General features: G+C 38.4%; 1 protein-coding gene across 2 annotated transcripts in view; it reads left to right on the forward strand.

The window, feature by feature from the left end:
- HS2ST1 (heparan sulfate 2-O-sulfotransferase 1) overlaps nucleotides 1–22,877 on the forward strand; it is a 166,966-nt gene extending 144,089 nt beyond the window's left edge. The window contains exons 4-7 of one of the 2 annotated variants that reach the window (XM_045801855.2): nucleotides 5,366–5,504; nucleotides 16,115–16,212; nucleotides 17,847–18,004; nucleotides 18,968–22,877. In XM_045801855.2, the coding sequence (XP_045657811.1) occupies nucleotides 5,366–5,504; nucleotides 16,115–16,212; nucleotides 17,847–18,004; nucleotides 18,968–19,197 (625 nt within the window). In that variant the 3' untranslated portion in view covers nucleotides 19,198–22,877. The remainder of the gene's footprint in view (nucleotides 1–5,365; nucleotides 5,505–16,114; nucleotides 16,213–17,846; nucleotides 18,005–18,967) is intronic. The other variant, XM_045801856.2, reaches the window with a different exon arrangement.
- The last annotated feature ends 570 nt before the right edge of the window (nucleotides 22,878–23,447 follow it).

The following is a 23,447-nucleotide window of genomic DNA, read 5'->3' on the forward strand; positions in this document are numbered from 1 at the left end:
TTCTCCCTCTCCCTGTGCTGCTCCCCCTGCTTGTGCTCACTCACTCTCTCTCTTTCCATCAAATAAATAAATAAAATCTTAAAAAAAAAAAAAAGACATCAAAGCCAGAAACTAGAGTCATCTTGGACAACCCCTTTCTTCACCGCATACATTTAATCAGTCACCAGGTCTTTTGCGTTTGGCTTCTTTCACTTAACATAAGGCTTTTGACGTTCATCCAATGTATGCATCTATCAGTAGTTAGTTCTTGGATGAGTAGTAGTCCATTGTGTGGATACACCACAGTCTTCGTCCATTCACCACTTTCTGGATACTTGGATTGTTTCCAGCTTCTGATTATGAGTAAAGCTCCTAAAACATTTGCATGTAGATTTTATGTGGACATGTGTCTTCATTTCTCTTGGCTAAATAAGAGCGGGATTGCTGGATTGTATAGTAACTCTATAAGACACCGCAAAACTGTTTTCAGAAAGTGGCTCTGTTATTTGCAGTCTCCCAGCAGTGTATGAGAGTTCCAGGTGCTCTGCGTTCTTGCCAGCATTTGGTATTGTTAGACGTTTCTCTTTTTTTAAAATTTGGGCCATTCTAATAGATGCATAGAGATTGAATGCCCTTTTTAAGAGGTAAATAATTACTACAAAAATCATAACATCACCAGTGGGACCAACAAATACCAACAGGTCATTCTCTATTTTTGAAACAAGACCATGGCAATCTACCACATGGGAAAGGATTTAAAAGTTTCTATGAACCCTTTAGGGCTAAGAGAGTCCAGAATAAATATATATAAGGTATCAGTGTCCCCAGTGAGACCGCTGCTTCCCTAGAGAGGTTAAATCTGGTATGAAGAGGAAATTACAAAGCATCGTGCTTACCGATGGCTAGTCAGCCCTCTTGCAGCTTCATCATGTTCCAGCTAGACGACAAGGTTCCTTTCAGATGTTCTGGGTATGCACTTGTTCTTTTAACCATTCTTGACGTTTACTTGTTTATCCAAACTATATAAAGTGTAGTTGTAAAGACATCAGCCTAGTTCGTGTTCCTTGCTTTGTCATACCACATATGCTGATGTAGCAAGAATAAGGTTTCTAAAATGTCTTCTTACCAACCTGCTGCTCAGATTGTATTTTTTGCCTTTTGATCTTTATAGAACATCGCAGATTCCTACCAGTTATGCTGTTCTCTTCCAAGGAAGATCATATTCTAATAGGTCAATAATAGTTTATATTTCTGGAATGAAGATGGGTTGTCTTTTCTTCACCTGAGCCCTCCTGAGGAACAGCTCAGATGCCCAGCCAGGGTTAAAGGTGGAGTTCGCGACCATAGAACACATTTTCCCCCTGTATAAAACTACCTGGTTGGCAAAAGAATTCAACCTACAAACCGAAAAGGATAAGTGTTTCCTAATCAGCTGAGCTGAATGGCCCAGGTGCTGTTTCTATCATGCCCGTTTTCTGTTAGAATCTCTTACCTCCATGTCGATATAACCGTACCCTAATGTATAAATAATAGTCTTATCCATCTTCAGAATGAATTCATACATGTTATCTCATTAAAATCACACCTCATACATGTAAATGCCACCAGAGCCATGCCCCAGAAAGTCGTTTTCCAGACAGCAAGAAGAATTGTGTAAAGTGCCATATCCCCTTTTCAGTGCCACTTGGTAAGAATTGCTGTCTGTCCCACATGTGAGGGACTTGGGGAGGGGGGAAAGGAAGCAGTGGTGGGAGGTGAGATGGGAAGGAGGTAATTCCCGAGCGAATGACTCAGGGTGGTCACTGGCTAATGAGATGGTAAGGTGGTTCCCAGGGAATCCCACAGTTTTAGGATTGAAGTCATTGCCCCATCATCCTGTGCTTTTCCCTCCTTGTAGCCTCCTGTTACAGATTCTCCACTCTGTCAGTTAAGGTAGCGATTGTGTTTTTCCTTTCCTTTCCTTTCCTTTCCTTTCCTTTCCTTTCCTTTCCTTTCCTTTCCTTTCCTTCTTTCTTTTTCCTTTCCTCTTTTCCTTTTTCTTTTCCTTTCCTTTCCAAGATTGATTGATTGATTGATTTGAGAGAGAGAGAGCGTGAGTGGGAAGGGCAGAGGGAGAGGGAGACAGAGAATCTGAAGCAGACTCCACACTGAGCACGGAGCCTGACTCAGCACTTGATCTCATGACCCCGAGATCACAACGCAACCTGAAACCAAGAGTCCAACACTCAGTGGACTGAGCCACCCGCACCTGTGTATTTCTGATGCCTCCCCCAAGCTCTTCTCCTTGCTGAGTTCACTGTCCCACAGGAAGGCTTCCCGAGTGGTTCCTTCACAGCAGTCTGTTCAAGCTGATTCTATAATATTTGACCCTGTGTGTCTGGCACTGTGCTGAACACTAGTGGTAAAGCCATGACCAAGAGCAAACAGTGGCTGCCTCATGGAGCTTCTGCTTAATGCCTGATGTGACATGCCATATATTTGGCAATGATACTGTTTCCTTTTTTTAATACCTGTGAAAAAATTGTTTACTGTATTATTGGTTTTATGGTTTTATGAGTTGAGTGAGAAAAATGCATAGCAATTCTGATCAACCAACTCACAACTCTGATGTTATGATAATGTTTGCCAAAAGGATTCTCTGTAGTTTGCAGTATTTCAGTATGTACACAGCATTTTAGTGACTTTGAGTCACTTAATGGTGAGAAAAGAACTAGAAGTCAAGATAGCTGACCCCTTCTCACACACAAAGTGGTTCTTGGAGAATACAACCTGTTTGTAAATTAAGAACTTCCTGGTTTGTTAATTTTCAATAATTCAGAGGCTGAAAGAATCGAATTATCCAGGCACCTTGCTTTTTTTCCTCTTCTATAGTCTCTTTTCACTACCCATTTGCTTAAGAACTAAGTAGAAAGCATTTATAGAATGTCTGCTGAGCCTAAGACATTGATTGCAATAGGCAGAAGTAACAGGGAAATGTGAAATTGGTTATTTTAGCTATATGCTTTTTAATGCCTTTGGAAAAAGATTTTAGTAAGAAGGGAAATTTAAGTTACAAGCTATGAACTAAAATTGAAGGTTTCTGTAGACAGATGAGTGAATATATCAAGAGTGGTTAAAAGAATAAGCAACTTTCACTGTCTCTTATCAGAGTCACACAACCTAAGCTTAGGCCTATCATTTCTCATTGTGATTTGTATTTTAGGAAAGATTGCTATTAATCTTTCAAATTAGTACTAATCAGTGGGCAAGTATTTATGTATACTCGGCCCTGTGAAATATATATAAGAAATGTACAGTACTATGCCTATCTCAAGTGGCTTATAATGGTTCTGGAGAGAGAAGACTTAGAAGAAGAACACTAGTAGGACAACCAGTGAGTGGAATGGCCTGAGAGCAGTAGCTCCTGGGTGCAGGTGTCCGTGAAAACAGGTAACACCTTGTGCCCTTGGCTTTCTAGGCTTTACAAGATTGCTTTATTTCCCCTCTGCATTGTATTCCCAAACAGCAGCCAATGGTTGTTTTTTTCCTCTCCTGCTTTAATGAGATATATTGACATATACATTGTGTAAGTTTAAGGTGTACAATGTGATGATTTGATACACATGTATTGTAAAGTGTTTACCACAATAAAGCTAGTTAACACATTCTTCACCTCACACAGTTACCATCTTACTGTTGCTGTCCTTTTGGTGAGGACATTTAAAATCTCTCCATAGCAACTTCAAGTTTACAATACAGTGTTGGCAGCTGTAGTCACCCTTTTGTACATTACAACCCATATCATGACACTTCTCTGCTGACTCAGGCTTCCCTCCTATTGCTTATAAAGCTACTCTGTAGGGCTCATCTCATCTGCACTCCCTCCACCCCACCCCCTGCTCTGTACTCACTTTATGATTCTGTTGCGGCCACGCTGATCTCCTTGCTGTTCCTTGAAAATGCCTGGCACTTAGCTGCTTGGGAAAACTACTCCTGGAGTTTCCTCTTCCTGGAACATTTTCCTCCAGAGGCCTGCCTGGAAATCCCTATTTTGAATTGTACTCTCCCCACTTCTGGCAGTCCCTATTCTCTTTCACTGCTTTGTTTTTTTCCTTTTTACCATCTCACATATTTACTTAATTTGTTTATATTCTGTCTCCCCCAAATAGAACGTTGGCTCTACTAGGACAAGGAATTTTGTCTTTTTTTCTCTCACCACTGCACTCCTAGTATTAGAATAGTGCCAGCATGTATTGGGTACACAAAAAAGTATTTTTAAATGAATTATTGTAATAGAAAGAATAGAAAAATGAGAATGACATTCTAGTTAAGGAAGACAGAATGAGCAGAGGCACGTAAGGAGAAATAGGAACAAGTGTTATACGCTGGGGGAGGTAGAAACAGATGGTTTCTTCTTTGAGGACAGTTAAAAATAAAGTTAGGTCAATAAGGTGGTACCTGAGACCTGTGAGACATAGGCCAGCAGGCATTAGCAACCAGGCAAAGGAGCTTGGGTTTGATGTCAACATAAAGAGTAGAGTTATTCCAGGTTCCTAAGAAGAAGGATCTGATAAATGGTGTTTTAGTAATATCAGTTGGGAATTGGTCTGGAAGGTAGATTGAAAAGGAGAGACACCGATGCAAGAAAACCAGCGAGGTTATTGCAGTGATGCAAACAAGAGGCCTTGGGAGAGGGCGGGGGTGCAAAGGAAGGGGGTGCATGAGAGCGGGTCAGATCTGTGGGGAAGCCAACAGCAGAAGATTCAAAAGGACTTGGTAACTGTACTACATGAAGAATGAGGGAAGGTGGAGGTGAAGATCACACGAAAGTTTCAGGACTGGGACAAGTGAGGGTATTAGAACAGGAGCCAGCTAGATGATGCTAGGGGCTGCACGCATTGCTAAAGTAAAAGCCTTCTCTGTCTCCTCTATTCCTTCAGCTCCTTCTCATTCCCCAAAGAAACAGTGCGGGAAACCATGTCTTTCCCTCTTGTCTTTAAAATCAGCAACAGCAGAAGGTAGACTCCAGTGGTCACACTTGCTTGGATTTAACGGTGTATCTGTTGATAACGTGTGTCTGGTTTGGTGGGCCAGAAATAAGAAATCATGGCTACATAAAATTAAAATGTTTTATGTAATTCTTTCCAGTGAAATTTAAAATTGTCTTTCATTCGAATTTCCCTTCTCTTCTTTACTTCAGCAGTAATTTTTAAATTCTAATTTCCTGTTTACTGTATTGTAACATAAATAATCAAACTATTTCCTAATCTCCACATACTCTATTTTATTTAAATAAACTCATGTTCTTCTTTCCATATAGAATTTATACCTCAAACTTACAATTTCAGGACACCCCGAAACAGAATGCAAATACAGATTTCACCTTTTACGTTTCGTTCTTTTTCAGATTTGGTGTGAAGAAGAAGCCAATTTACATTAACGTCATAAGGGATCCTATCGAGAGGCTAGTTTCTTACTATTACTTCCTGAGATTCGGAGATGATTATAGACCAGGGTTAAGAAGACGAAAACAAGGAGACAAAAAGGTAATACTTTAGTTTTAAGATGTTTATAAAGATAATTGTTTATCAACTGCAATGAACAGTGTGCTTTTAAAACTGTTTATTAATTATAAATGTACTACTTGCTTATTGTGGAAATTTTGAAAAGAACCCAAAAGTATAAAGAGGCAAAAGTAAAACTTATAGTTGATATTTTGGTGTACACATAATTTTTTGTTACTTAAAAAAGATATTTTACTTTAGTTCCAGGGCCGAATATTTCTCTTATTATGGTCCTAACAGTTTGCTGTGAGACCATTATAATTATTCATTCATATGATGGTTTTGTGTATGTACTTTGGTTCTTTTAGTCTCAGTGGTGGCAGTTTATATTGATTTGTGATCATCGGTTTGGGAACACTGTTTTGCTACAGCAGCTGTTTTTTTCAGACAAGACAAGAATAGTAACAGAGTTCTTACTTACTTACTAGCAGGTTCAGATTTGGGTTGTCTTCTATTTAAGGGCATCCTCCGGAATAGCACCAGTGTTATTTTTCTGAGAAACCAAACTGATTTGTCACTTTTCTGGTGGGACACCTTTACTGGGACCCCCGTTGCTCACGAGTTTGCCCAAGGCACAAGAGACACAATCTGACGTAATCTGAGACTTACTTCTCCTGCCTCATTTTCCCTCAGGTGCCCAGTGCTTCAGCCACGTGAAGTGTTACTCTCCTCTAGACTTACTATCGCCTCGTACTTTGGGCATGTGTGTTGTTCCCCATGTTGGAATGTCTCTCCTTCACTCCGGAAAACTGTCCACTTTGTAGGTCCAGCTCAAATGGTAGCTCTTCGATGAAGTCTTTTCTGGTGCCCCATAGGCAGTTAGTTATGTCACTTTTAAGGCTCCCAGAGCACTCCATTCAACCCCCCTTTTTTCAGCATTTATTTGTGGTATTTGAGTTGTTTCCATATATGTCTTCTCCAAAAGGTCGTGAACTTCCTGAAGGGGGCGCTATATTTCATTCTTCCTTGTTTCCCTAGTGTTTAGCGCAGCTGCCTAGTTCATCTGTTAAGTGCTTAGCAAATGAGTTGAATGAGTAATTCTGCACCTTTTGAACCTGAAGTGTTGTGTAATCATGATGCTAGATACCTGCTATAATAATTAACATACAACAATTAATTTTCCACTTAAGTTACATGTGCCTTCTGTGTCACATGAGGAGGTGATTTTTTTTTTTGTTTACTTTTTTTCTCTTTTCTAGAAATTGCTGTTTCTTTCCTTAGTCTTAAAGCTTTAGGCAGAAGGTACTGATCCAAACACAGATAACAGACCAGACCTTTTTCTTTTTAATGTCCACTGAGCTCTTAGTATTAGTTAATCTTCTTAAAATATATATACTTAGGTTATTATGGTGATTCTATGACATTTTATAAAATCTAATAATATAACTCTTTTGTGACCTAGTACTTTAGAATTTGTTGATAGTTATTTCTAAATTCACTCCAAAACTTCTTCCTCCCTCCCTTCCTTCTTTCCTTCCTTCCTTTTTAAAAAAATTTTAGTCCTTTCATTTACACTGTTTTTACTCAGTAAATATTAATATCCATCTCCCTTCTTCGAGCAAAGGAATATTAATGTGGGAAAGGAAAAGACTTGCAGTCACATCGGTTCCTACGTGCACCATCTGTCACTGTCAGCCCTGGATACCATGGTTTAGTGGTTGCTGCCCTATGTAGTTTGGGGAATTAGGTAATAATAATTCTTAATATAACACTAATAGTTCATATCTATTGAGTGCTTTTTGTGTACCAAGCACTGTTTTAAGATATATATATCTGTATTTTTTTCAGGTAGTCTACACAACAGTTCTACAGGGTAGCTACTGTTCTTGTCTCTATTTTACAGATAAGGAAACTGAGGCACAGAAAGTGCTTGCCTAGTGTTAAGTACCTTGCCTAGTGTTATACTACCAGTAAATGGTAGAGCTAGAATTTAAACCCAAGTACTCTGATTCCAGAGCTCACTGTCTTAAGCCCTGTATTCCCTTTAAAAAGGAGGGAGGGAATGCAACATGCTACCCAACATTTGTATATGAGAGAGGTTCCCCAGTTGCATTCTCAATACCCACAGAAAAATTCAGGCAGATATTTTAACATCATTTTCCTTTCATATTTGAAAGATATAGGTAGATATGCCCTCCAAGCCTGAAGACTTAACCATTCTTCACCCTGATAATGATAGGGCTTGGTTTGTTTTTGGTTTTGTCTTTTTATGTCATTATAAAATACATATTAATACACCTGGTAATTTAGATGTAATATTAGTAACATCAACAGAATATTTTTGTATTACCTTAATTCTCATGAAGACAGCGCCATCTACAAATGCTTTATTAAAATGAATAATTGCTTTATGATTAGCAAAATGGACCTTTTGGTCTTGAAACTTATTGAAACATACACATTTTTAATAATTTGGCTTGTTTGTCATGACACGAGTATTGGCAACATTCTGGGACCTAATTAGTTAAATGATGTCGTTGTATTGCAAATAACTCCATATCTTTAACTGGAAAGAGCTTTCATTCATTAATAAGCTCATATCTATTGAGTTGATAAGACTGCGTGGCATATAACATTTTTTGAATGGCAGGGTATTTGAAGATAAGGGGGATTGAAAGGTGGCTATGATGACGTAGGAAATACCTGGCAAAGTTGGAAATACCTTGCATTGGTCTCGTTTCCATTAAATTGTATATTGATTACACCTCAAGTGATACTTGGAAGCATATTAGATAATATTCAGTTCAGCACTCATGGCAACTATTGTGTTTTAAACTGCAGTACCTCATAATGCAAACTGCTTCCTCCTAACATTGCCAAACAGTAATTTCAAACACATTTCAGGTATATGTATACCTATGATAGCTTTCAGTTGATTTTGCAAGGAACAAAAGATTTGTTTTATTTGGGAGATTTCAAATACTCTGTTCTTTATATTTGTAATTGGACGTTTACTTAGTATAATCTCTGCCCAGAACCTGGAAAATAGGGATATTAAATAATACGGAGGACAGCATTAAAGAACTATATAGAGAAATCAGTGATTCTCAGGCTTGATAGTCTTAGAACTCCGTTTACTCTTAAGTTATTGAGGACCCCCAATGAGCTTTTGTTTGTGTGATAATTACCAATATCAAGAAATATACCAATTTACTGGGAACCTTTAAAAATACTAATTTAAAAGTAACAGTAGGAAACCCACCATTTGGTAACATAAATAATATATTTTAGTGCAAATAACCACTTTTCAAAAAAGTATAAAGAATTGCTTTTTATATTTTTGCAATTTTTTAAAAATATCTGGCTTAATAGAGATGGTTGGATTTTCATATCTGCTATTGAATTCATCTGTTCAATATGTTCTTTCGGTTGAAGTGTATAAAAAAATCCATGTTTACACAGATATGTAATTAGAAAAGGGAGGATTTTAAGAGTCTTTTTAGAAGATTGTGGATGTTCTTCTTTAATATTACACTAAAACTTGACAAGTAGTAGTTTCTGTAGAATCTGAAACCACAGCAGTGAACTTTTTAATGCTGTGCTACATTAAAATCCATTCATGTATTTTACACTTTGAATGGATTTTTTAACTGAGCTTAGTTGTATAACATCATGTATTGGTCATTGGAAACATACTCATACATTAAGTTATGTGGACCTTCCAAATGTTGACACATTTTATTATACAGTATCAGAAATTCACATTCACTAATATCACCACTGATCTCATTAGAGAAGTCTTTGAGTATTGGGAAACTGCCACACTTACGGTGGCAGATCGAGTTTTCCAAAATTTTATATTTTTGCTTGAAAGCTTAACTTTTGTCACTGGCTGCCGCAGGATTTCTCAGCCTCAACACTGTTGTTGTTTGGGGCCAGAAAACTCCTTGTCATGAGGGGCTGCCTATACACGTAGGATGTTAACCAGTATCTCTGACCTCTAACTAGTAGCATCCCCCCAAGACCCCCAGTTCTGAGAACCAAAAATGTCTGTAGACATTGCCAGATGTCACCTGCTGGGTCAAAAGAGCTCCATTTGGGAACCACTGGGCTACTAACAGTGTCAGTTGTTTTCTGCCGTGGGGCAGGTACACTGTTCATTTTGAGAAAATAATCTACCAAATACTCAAGTTTGAATAACCATAGTTTGTCTCTCAGTCCCTTCAATATAGGGCTTCTTATGGCTTCTAAGTAATAGTAACTGCACCTATAATTCTCATCACTCACATTTTCTAGATATTATAAATACTTTGGCTTTGAACTGCCCTATAGATTATTAAACATTTTTTATTAACTGTTGTTTTGTTAGCAGAACACCAAAGGGGGGTCATATTTCTAGAAAGTGTAAATCGTTACATGCTCTAAATAACAATCTAAAGGAGAATCAGTTTGTGTTTGTTAAGAAGTACTCATTGGTCCCAGGGATTATAATTCCTGCCCCAGATTGTATTCTTTTTATTTCTTGCTCTAAATTAACTAGACTTACAGCTATAAGTATTTTAGTGAGTTTAGAATATTCTACCTAAAAATATGTATTAGTTTATGAAAGGTAGTAATGAGATTAGAAGAAATCCATACTCAGTGCTGCCTGATTCTGTCATTAACTTACAAAATACTGCCTCCACACTTCTTAGCAATTCACAGTCCCCTGACCCTGGTTTGTTTATGGAACATGAATTTTACAGTTCTGTCTCACAAAGGCATGTGAAAAAATTCTTGTCTGCATAGCTAGTATTTTATATGTAAAAAGCAAAGCATCGCAGGAAAGCAGTATAATTCTTTACAGTTCATATTTATTTGAAAGCTTCATATAGACCAGTATTCTCGATCTCAGTAAAAGGTGCACAACCCAGAGTCAGCCTTGACTTGTCTTCTTCCCAGGTTTCTGATGGGACCATAGGTGTTTCCTTTCATCAAAAGAGAGAAAACAGCAGAGTCAGTTATCATGGAGTTGAAGAAAGAGAGGATGAATTCAAAGTGGATATTATTTTTTAATCATGTGTAAATAAGTGGAGGTATCCACTAGAAATTGTATTTGTATCTCAAGAAATAGTTCTGAACTAAATTATGGATTTGGGAGTCATCAACATCAGGTGGGAGTTGAAACAGGGGATTGAATGAAATTGCACTTGGAAGACCTAGAATATGGAAAGAAGACCAAATGAAAAAGGAAGAAGAAAAAGAAGGGGAGCCAGTGTGTAGGTCTGGGGCGTACTAGCATTTCAGGAGTAAGCAGAGAAAGAGGGGCATGGCAAGGAAGCCTGAGGTCAGAGAATCAGAAGGCAAACCCGATGAGTCCAAATAGATGGGAAAATAATTTCAATTGCAAAGGAGTTAGCGAATTGAGGATTTAAAACTGTCCCTTAGATTTGTCACTGGGGAGGTCATTAGGGATGATTTAGAAAGTAATATAAGTAGAATCCAGAGGGTCGAGGAATAACTGAGAAATGAAGTTAAGACCCAGAGAAAAGACCACTCTCAAGATAGAAGTTTGGCTTTAGAAGGAGCAAAAAACATCAGGAAATGTTTCTTTAAGATGATAGACACTTGGGCATATTATATATCTAAAGAGATCAGGGGTGATGGCTGATACAAGAGACTTAGAGAAAAATTGATGGAGCAGGGTCTCAGAAGGGGGGAGGATGGTATTCAAAGATAGGAGAAGGAAATACGTCTTTAAAGATGAGGGCAGCAGGGGGCTACAGATACAGGTAAGCTTTTGTCTAAGCAGATAGACCAGGGAGCTTTCTCGTAGCTTCGGTTTTCTGCATAAAGTGTGAAGCAAGTTCCTTTGCAGAAAAGGATTTGCATGTAAATATAATTGCCTCACTATCAAGCATCACAAATTTTGATTACTTTTTTTAAACTTCAGTTTTAGGAATTAAATATCTAAACTAATAATCTAAGTAGTCTAAAGAACATTTCGATATTTCATGCTTTTAAAAATATCTGTATCTTGCTCACAATGAGTTGTTCTTTCTAAACATAGATGATTTTTAAGTGAAAAAACTGGTCATAATTTTTTGTTTCTGTGGTGTACTGAACTGGGTTTTGTGGGAGAGGAAGAGAGTCTGGAGTGTTTTTATTTGTTTTTGCCTTGTATTTGGAGGACTTCAAATTTTAGAAGAGAAAAATATTTACTTATAGAAAATCCTATTTCTGAAATATGACCAAAATGTGTAGGAGAAGGCTAATAGAAGGTGGCACATCAGCAGGAGACTGTTGATGACCGTGCATCTGTGCGACAGTCTTCAGTGTTCTGAGTACAGAAGCCCCAGTGCTGATGTCGCTGTCGGGGAGCCCGTGCAGCAGCTCTTGATTAAAATCTTAGTGGACTGAGTCATCAAGGTGTGTGTGGTAAAGATGGTATTGAGTTGCCTTCATCTGGCTTCTCTCACTAGGAACTACTTGGTTTACTTTATTCAGCAAGTATTTATGTAGAAATGGGAGAGTTTCTGTTATGCTAAGCTCTGGCACATTCGTGTATCTTCACCAGTGTTTGATTTTTCATGGTCTGTTGTTTTCTCCATGTCTTCCTTACTCCTGGCCATGTTCGGATTGTTCTTTTAGTTGATAGGGACAAAATTCCTTCCCCAAATGATAAAGGAAGCAAAACCCAATCTATTTTTCTACTTTTATATTGTCTAATAAAATATTTGTTAGGTGAATTAAAGTAGATGCTAAACTTCTAAAAGAAGCCCAAATAATTTAAATAAGATTATTTTTTTAAAAGATTTTATTTACTTGAAAGAGGGTCAGAAGGAGAGGGAGTGGGAGAAGCAGACTCCCCGCCGAGCGTGGAGTGCGAGGGACACAGGGCTCCACATGGGGCTCCATCCCAGAACCCTGAGATCATTACCGGAGCTGGAGTCAGTGGCTTAACCTACTGAGCCACCCGGGCGCCCCTAAATAAGATGATTTTTATCATACTTAAAAGCCTAAAAGTGAGAGGTCCAGACTCTTAGAGCAACTTTGCTTCACGCTGTTACTCAGGGACCTAATTTCCTTCCATATTCTTATTCTGCTGTTCTTTAGGAAGTTGTCCTTAGGTGGTTGGTTGAATTTAGGTCACAACTACTTCTGCCTTCTGGCCTGAACTTAGTCACGTGGCTATACCTAACTGCAAGAGAGGCTAAAACTCTATGACTCTGGAAGAATGGAAGAGTGAATTTTGTACACTGCCAGAGTGGGCTAGCAGATTTAAAACTACTGGCCAGAAGTAGACTTGAAGGTTAGCTACACATTGTTTTATTTGAAATACTAAAATACTCCAAGAACACAGGAATTAGGAGCTGGCTAACTTGAGAATTTAATGCATGCTTAGTCATTAATCAGTTTTTATTCCAGTAGTGGATATTTAAATTCCCAAAGTTGACCAACTGTATGGAAATTTTTAATACTGCAGCATTTTAATATCCTAGTTTCTTATATTTAAGCAAAAGCTTTTCGGTGTCTTTGACTCTTACACAAAGTGGTAGCAGAGATTGTGCATTCACCCACAGTCACCGTAATAATTCATTTATTTTCTGTCGGGACTCTAATCAGATAGAGGCGTAAGGAAGCAGAGCACTTCTGAGCTTCAGAGGCACCTCGCTATGATCTGGGATCATTCTTAAATTGGATAGGCATGGAATCAGAAACCTTCCAGTATATCATCACTCAGGTCACTGAGCCAAAGGTTTCTTAGAAATTGGAACATGGTAGACATAGATACATACATCGGTTGTTTTATTTTTATGAGCTACAAGTTGGTGTAAATGATAATAAAACTTCTTTTTAGAGAGTGACTTAGGCCAGCACATCGAAGTCAGACCATCTTGTAAAATTCAGAAATAATGTCATGGCCACTGAAACGGGGTTTATTGAGTCTTAAGAGTAAACTGAGGTGTTTTCACTTTACGTGTGTGTGTGTGTGTGTGTGTGTAGAATTTGTGTATGTGTATCTAGCTGCAGAGAGAGCCTAAGAGAATTTGAGAGAACTCTAAGGCTGTCAAAATGCTTCCTGAAAAAATGTTCCTGCCCCTCTCTTCTTCATCTTCACTGGAACTGTGCCTTTACTTAAATTCCTGTAAATCCCTGAAATGCAGCCTTCCCAGTTACTTTCAACTACCGATCGTGCAGACAGTTTGTATGGCAATAGATTGTGTGCTGTGGAGGACACAGACGCACACTGCACGATCCCTCAAAGAAGCTTGCATTGCAGCTGAGAGAGAACATAATACACATTTTTTAAAAAATGTACATGAAGCACGTTCTTCAGATAAAGATGTACATACAGATATACATGCCTGGGTCCTAAGAGCTGGCTATTACAGGGCAGTATACAATTAATTTATACGAATCCAAAGAAGAAGTAACTTTGGGCCAGAGTCATTGGAAAGATAGTCTTCATGTAAATAAGACTGGTAGAAGGAAGGTACTTTTAGAGGAAGAAAATGTAATCAGCAAAGGTATATAGATTTAAGGTACGTACCACATGCTTGAGAAACTTATACAACAGGCTAATCTGATAAACATGGAAGTTGCACATAGAGATAAGGCTAGCCTAGGGTTTTGAGGTCAGAGTATGAAGCATTTCTTAAAGCCAGGATAAAAAGTTTGAATTCTTTTTCTTGAGACATTGGAAACCATTGATGGTTTCTGAGTAGAGGATGTTAGAAGTGACTCCTTAGACGAATCTGGTAACTGTACAGAGCGGGTTGAAGGAATTGAAGGAAGGAGGGAAGGGAGCCCATTAGAAAGTGATTATAAGAATGGAGACATGGCGTTGTGGGACCCTGATAGAAGCGAGATTGACAAAAGAAAAGATGGATTGGAAAGACATTACCTCAACGATGTTAGGTGAGGGAGAAGAAAAATTCGGAAATGTTCTGAGATCTTCAGTTTGAATTACACGGGCAATGTAATCCTTTTGCCAGAAGTATTGAGCATGAGGTAATATTGGAAATTCAAACGAAAATGCACACTAGGTATTGGAAGATGAGAAGCGATGGATCTGGAGGTCCAGATTTCAAAGTCTTTTGCCTAGAAATTATAAATGAAGCCAAGGAGGTTGGAAGTGTGAAAAAGCTAAGGAAGGGAGCAGGCAAAGAGAAGATCACGGAGATGAATTTCCATACCTGGTGGAAGGACCAAACATGCTTCAAAGAAGATAATGATAGTACATTCAGAAAGGCCCAGAGAACCAACAAAGCCAGAAAGGGGAGTGTCCAAAGAAATAGACAAGGATCCATTAGGGGCAGAGAAACCAAGAGATTTTCAGAAAGGAGAGGGTGGTCAAATGCTGTGAAGGTCAAGGAGAACAAGAACCAACAAAACATTGTATTTGACTCTTGGGGAGTTGGGGTGGGGAGAGAGACAGGCACAGACATAGACAAATTCCCTTTATCGAATGCCTACAGTGGATAGTCACTGTGGTAGATTCTCTTACATCCATGATTTTATTTCTTCCTCAAAATAAGATCATGTCCTTTTTTAGGTAAGGAAACAAACACAAAAACAAAACAAAAGGAAAAAAATTTTTCTGGATTCAGGATTCAAACCCAAGTCATAGACGTTTTTGCTATATCATGGAGAAGGTCATCTGTAAAAGGAATGGGTAACTTATGGGCTGTGATCTGCTGTTGTCTGTTGAATGTTGCCAGAATAAAGAGAATCATTCCACTCTAGCTCCGCCCAACACCAGGTGTAAGGATTTTTTGGCTCCATTCTCATAGATTTTTGGTTGAAACGGCCCTTTGAATCTATCTAATTGTATAGATTAGAAACTGAGGTTTGGAGTCCTTAGAGACTTAAAATAAGGTCAAACCTGGTTCCAGAAACTCAAGAGCCTTGACTCAGCTCTCATGCTCTTTCTATTCTTTCACACTTTCTCTTCTCAGAAATAATAGGTGGCATTTGTAGATGTCTTACCACGACAACCAGAGCTCCCAAGTTTGTTCTCTGGGATCTCAGTATCATATCGAATAGATAGTGCCTACTGTTAAAATGCCTGTGACAGACAATAAGTACTCAAGGAAGTGAAGCGGATTAATTTTAGATTCATAACCTGTCAGTCTCTTTCCCTTTTAAATAATTCAGTCAGGTGCCTTGGACAGGAGGGCACACAAGTCATCAGTATCTGAGGTCATTTCTGCTTTGTACAATGAGTTGTTTTATCGAGAAAAGGAGAGAAGACTTAAGTGTAGTCCTCCTTTATATTCTTTTCAAATAATTATTTCACATAGAGTATCTTTAGCCTTGTTTTTATTTAATTTCCTTTGGAAGGGGGCTAGAAAGTACAAAGACACAAATTCAACATAAACCAGTACTTACTCTCAAGGACAAATTATTATCTGAGTGGGGGAGGGTTTAATTCGTACAGGAAAAAACAAAACAACTCCTGTATACATCGGCATTAAACAAAGACGGGAGAAAAATCTGTTTAACTTTCTTTAATATCTCAAGTATGTTTTCCTAACCTGCCTATCTTTTTAATTTGCTAGCTCATCGCACCTGCTGCTGCCTGTGTGTTTAATAACTTACCTGTTAAGGTATTTGATAGGTGAGACCTGCGTTTATGGCTCACACCTGCTGCTTTGTGTCTGTTCCAGACCTTTGATGAATGTGTAGCCGAGGGCGGCTCAGACTGTGCTCCGGAGAAGCTCTGGCTTCAAATCCCATTCTTCTGTGGCCACAGCTCGGAATGCTGGTAGGGACACAAAGCTTTATCAATTTGATAATCTTCTTTATAATCTGTTTCACAAGTGTGAACCTACTAGTCAAGGGCTAGGTATAGGGAAATTAATGAAAGACCAGACTAAAAATAATATATAATTAAGTAATATCTAGTTTTATAGTTACATTTAAGTGCATTGAAAAGATTCTTCATACATCATATCCTTGCAATGTTTTCTCAGATGCTGGTTTTTAATTTTGGGTTTTTTTTTTTGTTGTTGTTTTTTGTTTTTTTATTTTATTTGAGAGAGTGAGCGAGAGCACAAGCAAGGGGGAGGGGCAGAGGCAGAGGAAAAGGCAGGCACTTAACCAACTGAGCCACCCAGGCGCCCCATAATTTTTTGGTTTTGGTGTTAACAGGTTTTGCTGTATTTCAGCAGAGCTCTTAAATAGAGGCCAGGAATCATTTCATAAACCTCATTTTCTCCTAAGCTTATCGTTTTAGCCATTCATTTTAAATCAAGAACAGGCTTAGTGAGTAAATTATTCACCTGGTTTTACTGTTAACTGATTTTTTTTACTTTGAGAGAAGCCAAGGTTATGATTGCAGTTTAGTCTGTTAATAAATGTGAGGTGGAAAATAAAGATATTTTATCTTCAGTAAAGAGTTATTTCCTCAAATGTGCGGAGTTTTCAGTTTTTAAAAAGGTACATTTTTATACGTATTTAGTCTAATTGTTTTAATAGGAAAAGTAGAAACAGGAACACATTCAAAGTTCGCATCTTCCTAAAAAAATGATGAGAAATGCAAGGAACGCCTTCATTCTTTTTCTCATTGTGTGAGACATGTTGTTGGATCACTGTGAACCTTAAGGGTCCTACTCAGTAGATTATAACAAAGCATAATAACAGCATAAGAACTAGAAGCTTAGGAAGAACATCTCGATTTTTAATCATATCCTTAGAACAGGGATTGGCAAATTACAACCTGCAGACCAAACCTGGCCCATCACCTGTTTTTATAAATAAAGTTTTTTTTTTTTTAAAGATTTTATTTATTTATTTGACAGAGATAGAGACAGCCAGCGAGAGCGGGAACACAAGCAGGGGGAGTGGGAGAGGAAGAAGCAGGCTCATAGCGGAGGAGCCTGATGTGGGGCTCGATCCCATAACGCCGGGATCACGCCCTGAGCCGAAGGCAGGCGCTTAACCGCTGTGCCACCCAGGCGCCCTATAAATAAAGTTTTATTGGAACACAGCCATCTCCATTTATTTACTTACTGTCTATGACTGTTTTCATGCTGCAAGAGCAAAGTTAAGTATTTGTAACCAAGAACATATGGCCTGCAAAGCCCAAGATATTTACTCCCTGGCACTTTACAGAAGAAGTTTGCCAACCCCTGCCTTAGAACAATAAAAGGGTATTGCTCTTTTGAGCTTTAGTGAGGAGATTTTAATTGAACTTCAGTATGTTTCATAGATTTGTAGAACTGGGAGGGAACTTCGACATCAAGTGATTTACCCCCCTCCCCACTGAAGACATTAATAAAAGGGTATTAATGCTTTGGATGGATGCGTGTTTATTTTCTCCATAATATACAGTGTCAGAGCCATCAAAACCTGGCAGATTTCACAGCCAGGTTTTTAATTCCTTTTCTTTGGTTTTAGGAATGTGGGAAGCAGGTGGGCTATGGATCAAGCCAAGTATAACCTAATTAATGAATACTTTCTGGTGGGAGTTACTGAAGAGCTTGAAGATTTTATCATGTTGCTGGAGGCAGCTTTGCCCCGGTTCTTCAGGGGCGCTACAGAACTCTACCGTACAGGTATATAAAGGACGGGTTTCTTTTTAAAGCTGTCCTTAACTTTATTTGCAACTTGAAAAATACGTGTGATTTGAGTAAAGCACAAGAAATAACTCCAGAAAGGCGGGTGTATTGCTTGTTTCCTCTTACATTTTCATTACAAAAACAGGGCCTGGCACACAGCTGGTGTTCGTTCAGTATTTTTTGAGCACATAAACATGCATTAGATGATAATTAGAAGGCATTGTAGGGATAGTGGAAAGATACGATCGGCAGAACCAGCCTTCATTAGAAATGTGTAATATTAACTAATGCCAGACACCAAACACTATGACCGTATTGCACCTGAGACCTGCCTAATGCTGTTTAGAGTAGGGGTGGGATGGTGAGACTGAGTCCCAGCCGTGATAATCAGCGTGTGCCGTGTCTGTCATGGTCAAGTGTGCTTCAGCAGCCTGGACCGTATGACACTGAAAAGCTGAGAGTGACGGGGCTCTGATCCAATCTAATGCGGAGTTTCCCCCTGTTCTTCGGTAAGATACAACATTGCGACTCTTCCTAGAGTATGCATGTGCCCTAGCTTCTCACAGGTAGAGAATGTGGGTTATGGTAAATTTGTATTAAGTTTGCAAATAGATATTTTATCATGTTTAAAAAATAAACTAGTCAGAGCACCAAGCATTTGAGATTAGAACAGCATGTAAGGCGACAGCCTACACTTTACCGAGTGCTGATCCATACTTTCCTATTTGACATCTCATTAAGTCTTTAACAGATTAAGGATTTACATTATAAAGGAATAAATGACAGTTCTAGTATGATTAGGGCACGAGCTATGCCTGAATGATACAGTGTTGTGAATGCACAAGTTAGGTTACCGTCCTTCAACGTGCCGCATTAACTTAAGCCATCTCTCCACGTAAGAAGCATAGCTCTTTTGTGTGTTCTCAAAATTATTCACCTTTTCTTTTTCTCCTTCGTAAGTAGGAAAGAAATCTCATCTTAGGAAAACCACGGAGAAGAAACTCCCCACTAAACAAACCATTGCAAAGCTGCAGCAGTCTGACATTTGGAAAATGGAGAATGAGTTCTATGAATTTGCTCTGGAGCAGTTCCAGTTCATCAGAGCCCACGCCGTACGGGAAAAAGACGGAGACCTCTACATCCTCGCACAGAACTTTTTCTATGAAAAGATTTACCCGAAATCGAACTGAGTACAGGTGTGACTGTTAGGTTCTTGAACTAAAACTTTGACCCTGTCTTCACCTTAGTTCTCGGCCCCACAAGTCGGGCTGCTGGTCGGTGTGAAAGGCAGTGTGTCTCGAGCCAAGTTAGGGAACAGTAACACCGAGGAAGTAGATGCTGGCTGGTAAGTTTCAGTGGCCTGAGAGGCTTCAGTTTCAGCCTTTTCTTCTTTTTCTTTTCTTTTTTTTTTTTCCCTCTTTTCCTGGTTAAATTTTGGTGGGAGTTATAGCCTCCTGCCTGGAAAAAGCCTACATCTCACCTACAATAAACACATAGCGGGTCTAATTGGAGGCTAAATACAAACACAAGTTCTGATACTGTCTTTTTGATAAAGCGTTTTTTTTCCAGCTGACCACGAATGAAGAGGAATCCATTTGCTAGCCCCGCCTTCACCTGGAGGTTTATACACCTCTACTGAGTAGTGTTAGCTGTTGGGCGGTGTGTGCTTTGTTTTTGTGAATCATGTCTCATGAAATTTATTGGAATGTTTGATCCTGTTTGCTAAGAATGTTTCTGCTATAGTTGGAATTGCCCACATTTATGTAGGTCGTTTTAATATTCTTTAAAAAAAAACTGATCATTAGTGTTAAAAACCAATTTTAAAAGAGTGAGCAGTATTTCTCATTCCTGTCTCCCCAGTATCTAAGATTGGCGAGACACTTCAAAGAATGTTGATGTTGTCTGGAGTTTTAGTTAAGGCTTCCACACATTATATCAAAAAAATAAGTTTAGTATTTGTTCCTCCATGGTTATCTGTAGAGCGGTACACTGACATTGGTGATTCCATATTATAACTCCATTAGTGGGCTGTGGTGTGGGTAGGATTTTCCTACTTCTTCTGTACTTTTACTTGTAGACTATTTTTACTAAGGTGCTTTATAATGTGTTTTAAAGCATTGCATTTACAAAAAAAAGAAAGGAAAATGCTGTAAATATTGCATATTTTATGTATTTGGACCAAAAGGTTATAAGTAATTAGGTAAAAGTGGTTTTGCACCAGTTTTATTATGTCAAGTAAAATCATCAGACCTCCTGTTCTTGTAGTTCTCAAGTAACTTTACTGTTAATACATCACTGAAATGAACTTCGGTAACCTTTCAATTTTGATACACAGAACATTGTTCATAATTGGGGGCAGTAATTAGAGTGGAAAGAGTACTGGCCAAGGAGTCAGAAAATCTGATTTCTGGCTCTGCCACTCATCAGCTGTGTGATCTTGGGCAAGTCACTTAACCTCTCTTTGCCTCAATTTCCTCGTCTTGAAATGAGACTAATACCTGCTGTACCTACCTCACAGGGGTGTTGTGAGGAATAAACGAGACGGCACGTGAAAGCACTTTGGAAACTGTTAACGCGCTGTGGAGACATAAGGGGTGATGGAAACATCTTTCACGTACAGTTCCGTACCTTTCATTTTTTAACAAAGGGAAAAGTCCACTTCTAAGCTGGTTGAAAAAAAAGGTTAATCTTGATATAAATTTGTGTTTGATAAATATCTTCTCTGTTTTATCTTCCCTGTTTCAACAACTATGGAAATAGGAAACACCTGTGAACTCTTAAAGATTCATGAACCGCTGCTCGAGTTCAGGAAGTTCCCTGTGTGAGACAGACTCGTTAGCCGGCTCGGGGCAGGGGAAAATGTGCTCTTCAAATTTGGGAGATTTGTCTGTTGTTATTTTACGTTACCATTCAGAAATGGTAGCTATTTTGTACCTCTGATTGTTAAGGTATATTTTGTAGAGTTTAATTTCCCTGTACCATCTTACCCTTCTTAGAGTACCAGACAGAATTTTAGGAACATTTTCTAAAAGAATAATCTTTACTATGTTTGGTTTAAATAAATACTATTCCTGAACAAGCCCTCACCAAACTAGGTAAATAAACATTTTAGGCAGGCTGCTTTAAAGGTTATTAATTGTATGGGAAGTGAGGAGGGTGCACGATTTATCAAAAAAAAAAAAAATTTTTTTTTTAAAGAAAAGCTGAAGGAAGTTGGCAGAAAGAATCATTTAATAATACCCCCCCCCCCAGTAATAGGAAGACATCAAGGAACATCGACAGGCATACTTTCCTTATTTGGCTTGCTTTCTTTTTCGTGTATTTATTAACTTTTACAGATATTCATTGAAAATCTACACAAATGATTCCCTTGCCCAAAAGGAAAGCAGCACCTCAAGGGCAGGGTGTTTGACATGTAATCTGCTAAGGACCCCCCAGTATGCAGGGTGTTCTTGGAGGACATGCTGAAATCTTGAGGTGCATTAACTCTTAGGAAACTAGGGTAGCACATGGTGCCCTACGTCATGGGTTCAGTAGACTCTTCCTACAAAGGTCCAGAGGGTAACTGTTTCAGGCTTTGCAGTCTCTACAGGCTCTGTCAAAACTACTCGGCTCTGTCAGTTGAACACAAAAGCAGCTACAGACAACACATACATGAGTGAGCATGGCTGTGTTCCAGTAATACTTTATTACCAAGACAGGTGACATGCCAGATAGGGACCATGGGCTGCAGTTTACCAACCCCGTAATAGATCATTATTTATGGAGAAATAATTTTTTAAATCTGTATTCTAGTGACCTAAAAGAGTTTATATACTTCCAAAAGCTCCTAACTTATATCCAAAGAGTAGCTTTCTTATTCAGGCGGTCTCTCCCACAGATTCATGAACTTTTATGACTTAGATTGCTTCCAAGTGGGCATGTGTTCTTTCCCAGGTTAACAGTTCAGAAGAGAGGTATGTATTCTGTCCTCTTGTAAGATGGGTTAGGGAGTATCCTTCCTGGAGACAGAAAGGGTTAGATTGAATTCTGTCTGGTCCAGTACAGTCCTGGGAGTCTGACGAGTGCAGAGTCCTCGTAATACCTACCTTTATAATAAAAAAAAATAGAACCACTGAGACAATAATGTATTTTTTAAAAGTGGCAAATGTGGTTTTCTTTTTTCAGCCTTTGTGCTTTTTCAGTATTTTGACCATAGGGAATTTTTTTTTTTATAATACAAAAGCGAATTAACCACTCTGAATTTTAAAAGATGATGTTATGTGTGTATGTGTGTGTATATATATATATATATACATGTTTATTTCCTAAAAGAGGAAAAAGTACTTTTTTTGTTCAACTTGTATCAACTCCTGTTTTCTAATTGCTGTGAAATGGCAACTGTTGATAAATTATTGTGACTGTTTTAAAATGTAATGGGGAGGATATATTTTGATTTTACGGAGCTTTAATCTGTAAAGTATCACTCAAATATATCGGATAGCAACACTTAAAGTATTGCATGGGGATTACTTTTCTATCATCCATACCCATTTGTGAAACTTTGAACATATTGGGTGCTTCTGAATTCTTGATGATTGGGTTTAGATTATTGAAAATCGGAGAACTTAAACTTACTGACTTTTAAACTTTAAATTTTATTTTCTATTCTTAAAATTCCATTAATGCCTATAATTTGAAATCTGTTGTTGCTCTTTCTCAATATTATGTCCCATTGGAAATTCCTAAAATTGTTAGTGCCACCAGTGATTTACAAACAGTATTTTGATATTGCAGATGATTTGCTCATTGTGTTTGCATAGTTAGAAAGAAAATAGTTTGTAGACAATTATTCTCTTTTTCTAATAAAATGAAATAAAAATTCTTAAAAGCACTAGAGAATTTAACTAAAGGCTGGTTCCCAAGTGCATAGCTGGTATTTTAATTTATATTCCAATTCCACATAGAGAACATCTGTGTAAGCCCTCTATCTGGCTTTTCCCATTGATCATTCTCCAAACACACCTATGGTCCTAGAAGCCTTTATTAGGAGAAGTACCATGCTGTACGGTACTGTAACCTTTTGTGAAGTTTGTCTGTAAGAGGCCCAGGTGCTTCTACTTTATGATTTGAAAATTTGCCTCTTCATAAATTAGTGCCATTTACTTTGAGAGGAAGCAGGGCAATCGCTGTGAAATTTCTGCATCCATTTACCCTATGCAGAATTGCTGTACCATGCCAACTAAACTGCTGCTCAGGCAGCCTTTTGAGGGAAAAGCATCCCTGTTTCAAATGCACTGCCAATTCAGCTCCTCTGGAGTGGAGCTTACTTTCCGATTTCCTGCAGTGGGAATTTTAGAGATTGAAATGGGCGATCAGTTAGTCAGATTTATCCTATAATTTAAGTTCACGCAGCTTTGTGACCTTTGCAGTACTATTTATGGAAGGACCCTGATGGCGA

This window comes from Ursus americanus, chromosome 12 (genome assembly GCF_024610735.1).
Source record: "Ursus americanus isolate L20-20 chromosome 12, mUrsAme1.1.p, whole genome shotgun sequence".
NCBI classification, from domain to species: domain Eukaryota; kingdom Metazoa; phylum Chordata; class Mammalia; order Carnivora; family Ursidae; genus Ursus; species Ursus americanus.